Genomic DNA, 4,713 nt, shown 5'->3' with positions numbered 1-4,713 from the left:
GGACGAAGATTATTATAGTTGGTTGGATCTGAGCCAGGTTTTTTCAGAATCGGTGAGACAGATGCTGTTTTGAAAAGTAAAGGATCTTTTCAGAACTAAGAGAACAACTACAACCATCTCTGTAATCAGACTACAATAAAATCAACCCATAACAGATCCCTAGAGGAGATAACGTCATCATGTTTGTCTTGTTTCAGCTTGTTGAGGTTACCAGCATAACGAAAACAGAGCCCAGGTGCATTTCACAAGCAAGGAAGTTGTACACTGCCATCACAGAGGCAAAACACAGGAAACCCTCAGGACCAGACAGAACCTTCTGACTAGATGCGTCAAACACCTACAACTGTGGAAGTTTATGACCTTTTAGAGGAAATACTAATGCTGATGATAAAAAGGAATGACATAAACTCTACAAACTCTGCAGATTTTTTTGTTTACTTCCTGAACTTCCTATAACCATAAATGTCAGGACTTTGTCATATTCTGCAGCTAAAATAGATTAGGAAGATAAATAAAGTACAACCTCAAGTAAATTAAGTGTGAAAAACAAGTCTAAGTCAACAGCATGCGATTTAGCTGGTATTAAATGCTGGATAAATGTATATACTGTACATTAGCAAACGGGAAATTTGTAATTAAAACAATGCTATGTGCAATCCCATGTCACAGCAGTATCCTTAATGAATAATACTCAGAACACAATTGGAAAAATGTCCCATTAAAATTCATTATTTCTATGGAAAAATAATTCAATGCAAGAAAAAGTCTTCAAATTCAATCATAATTTACACTAAACATTAAAAACAATTATGTCTTTTTACCTTTGTTTTGTTAACCATGTTCTGATGACTCAAGCTGACTTTCTTATTGTGATTTTCTTCTTCGCCTTCAGAGTGGATCTCTGTTAAAACAGCTGCAGCTGTATGTGCATTTCCCTTACCTACATTTGAAAACAAGAAAAACAATTGAAAAAAGGGGGGAGGGGGGTTTTCACTCAATCACACAGGAGGCACGTGTGTATGTGTTTATCCAATTATTACCACACTACAAAAAAGTAAAAGAATATTCACAACATTTTTATTAGAAATGAATTACATTCAAATTAATCATTATTTTAAAGGGACACAAATATTCACAGGTCTTATATATTGTTCAAGATAAACACATTTTCAATCAAATGTTAAACAGCTTCAAATATATGAGAGAATATTATCAGAGGAACGTAATAATTCTATAATAAATCAGCAGCTCAAAAGAAGTACATTAAGTACAATCTGCAATTAACACACCATGAAAACCGCCACATCACGACCAAAATGTTGAGAACAGCTACTTTGCTCAAATTGGCAGGTTTTTGTAGTACATGAACTAATATTAAAATCAAAGTTTTTTTAATGTTTGGGTAAGTTGTGATTTACACACACTGGACATGTTGCCAGTTTATCACATACTGACAAACAAATTCACATCTTCAGGCAAATAAACCTTCCAATTCACCTAACTTAGATAAAGTGTCTAACTCGCATGTCTCTGGATTGTGGGAGAAAACACAAAATTAGAGGAAATGCAGAGGCATAGGGGAGAACACATCTCAAACTCTCTTTATAGTGTGTATATATACACACACACACAAACACGTAGTAATTTAGATCATAGGTTTGATGTATATGCATATCAAACCTATGATCTAAATTATAAATTAGGTCTTCAAAAGACAAATGCTCAGAATATTACGACCATTCAATAAAAAAAGGCCTTATATGTTTAACATCACCTTCATTAGTGAAAGAATAATTATGTTGCAAACCTTTTAAAACCACACACATGACCCAGGGATTAGAGAAAAATGGTGTACAGTTTACCGTTAGTTTCATTTAGTTTTTTTCAATTCATAATGACAATAAAAAGAAAATTGTTAAATGTTCTAGCCTTACTACTCACTTTCCAAGGTATGAGAAGGGACATTGACATCGGAGTTTTTCTGCAGCTCCGATATTGCGTTAGTGAACATTATTGGTTGTACTGATGTTGATGTTCTTCTCTGCTTCACTGTTTCACTTGTAGTTGTTCTGGTGCTTGTAAATGACAAGGTGCTTTGTCTTTGCCTTTTTATGATGATTGCAACATCGCCACTTGGACTCTCCAATGCAGGCAGAGATTCTTTAACATCCTGTTGTGGATGACTTTGAGGCTCACTGCTTGCATCAGACTGCTGACTTGTTTCCAGTTTCCTCTTCTTTTTACTGTCAGTTTCAGATACAATGCTACTACTCCTTCTTTGTTTTCTCTTCTTTGGAACAGAGTCTAACTCAAAAGGAATCTGAATGTCTGTCTTCATGGGTAGATTAGACAAAGGTAATCTCTGGTGGTTAGCTGGGGAGAAAAAGTCCTCAAACACATCATCTCCATCAGTGGAACACGAGGCAACACTTTTAGGGTCAACAGATAGAGTGAAAGATTGTACCAAGGAAGAAATTGATGCTCTGGCTCGTTTTGGTATTTTCTGCAGTGGGGTAGAAGTTTCTTTTGACAGTTCAACTGCAGCATCAACCAATTTAGATGGTGACGAGCGGCAACTAGATGCAGCTTCTGGAAAAAAATGGGTCTTAGTCTCTGTAAGTGCTTTAATTTTCCGCATTCCCTTTTCAGAATTGTTAGGTGGTGGACTAGAAGATTTTATTTTGGATTGCCTTTTTTCTTTATGAAAGTTTTTGCTGTTGTCAGATCCCCTATCCTGGCAAGGACTTTCTAATAAACCTATGGATTTGTGTTTCTCTGCTGGCTTTTTTCTGACTGAGGTCCTTATTGAATCTTTTTGTCTATTCACTTCATCGTCCTCTTTGTCGTTTAAGTCAGGAAATTTCACAGAGCTTGAAATCCTTTTTGGCACATCATGGCGGGGTGAGAGCCATGGCTTTTTGGAACTTTTCCTGTTGCATTGTTCAAGACGGTCGTGGTCTGTAACATCAAATTGTGTTCTCCGTTCTTCCTTATCAGGCAAGTAAGCAGGTGCAGCAACAGAAGCACTGGATTCATCATCCGACTGGTCATCTATATTAAGAGAAAATAATAAAGGGTTTTGTGCATCATTTAGCCATGTTCTGTTTATTGTACTTGTTTGCCAGTGTATTTAGCTGTATATGCAATGTATCACTATATAAAACCACCACCAGCTGACATCAACTTAAATTGTTAATTTCACAAATTGTTAACAATAGGCTGGTGAGGAGCTGCTCGTATAGCAAGTTAGAGAGACTAAACTAAAAGGCTGCTTGGTGCTGTTACACTATGTTTTAAATTGTTTCATGTAAATTATTTACTGTTTGCAAACATTCACCTCATTTTATAAAATTGACCAAGGACAAATATGTAGGATGGTGATGATGATATACTCCACAAGAGTTCAAGAAAAGTGCAATCTTCTAGTTTAACACATGGGTTCATCTGGTTGCTTAACCTACCCGCTAACTCTGGAAATATGCTTGTAATGTAGATTCTAAATATTTAGACATATACAAGGTTTTCCTTAGCATTATAAGGCTTAGGCGCAGCATCCAAGCCATTATGGGCACCACCTAAGCCAAATAAATGTAACTAAATGACTTTTCTCAGATCTAATGCAATCTTTATCAAGTTTTGGGGGGTTGGGAAATCTAAAACTACAATACAATTTTCCATAGATCGGTAACACCACATTTTCTTACACATTAATTTGAAAACGGGTGGTGTGCTCCCAAGAGAAGGTTTCAGCCCAGTGGGTGAGCAGGATTCAACCATTTGAGAAGCTGAAAGAAAGAGTGATATAAATGTGAATTTCTGTTGTTTTTAAAGTGCTGAAATAATTTTAGGACCTCGTCTGGTCATCGGCCTGTATAACCGCTGCAGCACAAACCTGTAAGTGACAGGTTTTCCCGTTTCTCTTTCATGTCTTTCAAACGTTGTGCCATATAATCTGATCTTTTTAACGCAGGGCTGTAGACTATTCCATTCTCTTCATCAATAAAGATGGGCGACACATCTGTAACTGTGGGTAAAAACAGACAAAAGAATGTAATTTGTCATTTCACATTTGCTTTTTAAAAGTTTTTAAAGGTGTAATAATCTCTTACCCAGAGGTTGTTTTGGAACTATGTCTTTCATCAGTTTGTCTAACTTTTTCCTCATGCGCCTGTCATTTTCAGGTGTCCTCTCTGGAGAATCTTTTGGCTGCATGCAACGATGCTTAACATGAATCAAACAAAAGTTTTGAAAAGGTGAAATATTTACACGTTTGAATACTTTTAAGGTCAAAATCAGTTCAAGTAAAAGGCCATGTTCTCACTTTGCTAAAAAAGCTTAACGATGGACAAATTTCTTTATCATTCAGTCTATGCAACACTGTGACATTAAATCAGATCAAATTCACTGAATTTATCACAACAGTGAAATACCACAAACTTTAAGATTCTTTTTTTTTTTATAATAGGCTCCCAAAAAGTTAGGATTAGTTAAAATAAGCCATAACAGGTTATATTCACAACCCGTTTGTCTACATAATGGTTCCAATTAATTCACACTAGCTTTTTTAGGGCAAACTAGAAAAACAGAAGTGGTAGTGCTAGTTCTAGTACTAGGACTTGCGTGGATTTTTCTCTATGTGTACAGTGGGTACGGAAAGTATTCAGACCCCTTTAAATTTTTCACTCTTTGTTTCATTGCAGCCATTTTCCAAAA

General features: G+C 36.0%; 1 protein-coding gene across 6 annotated transcripts in view; it reads right to left on the bottom strand.

Moving 5' to 3' along the window:
- Positions 1-4,713, bottom strand: part of mcph1 (microcephalin 1) — a 27,906-nt gene that overhangs the window by 21,519 nt on the left and 1,674 nt on the right. For all 6 annotated transcript variants that reach the window (XM_034897949.1, XM_034897950.1, XM_034897951.1 and 3 more), the window contains exons 6-10: positions 4,110-4,221; positions 3,893-4,024; positions 3,705-3,785; positions 1,942-3,051; positions 822-940 (exon numbers count right to left, since the gene is read on the bottom strand). In XM_034897949.1, coding sequence (XP_034753840.1) covers positions 822-940; positions 1,942-3,051; positions 3,705-3,785; positions 3,893-4,024; positions 4,110-4,221 — 1,554 coding nt within the window. The remainder of the gene's footprint in view (positions 1-821; positions 941-1,941; positions 3,052-3,704; positions 3,786-3,892; positions 4,025-4,109; positions 4,222-4,713) is intronic.

The sequence above is a fragment of the Etheostoma cragini genome, chromosome 17 (assembly GCF_013103735.1).
Source record: "Etheostoma cragini isolate CJK2018 chromosome 17, CSU_Ecrag_1.0, whole genome shotgun sequence".
Lineage (NCBI taxonomy): Eukaryota > Metazoa > Chordata > Actinopteri > Perciformes > Percidae > Etheostoma > Etheostoma cragini.
This window is presented reverse-complemented; position numbering and strand designations above follow the sequence as displayed.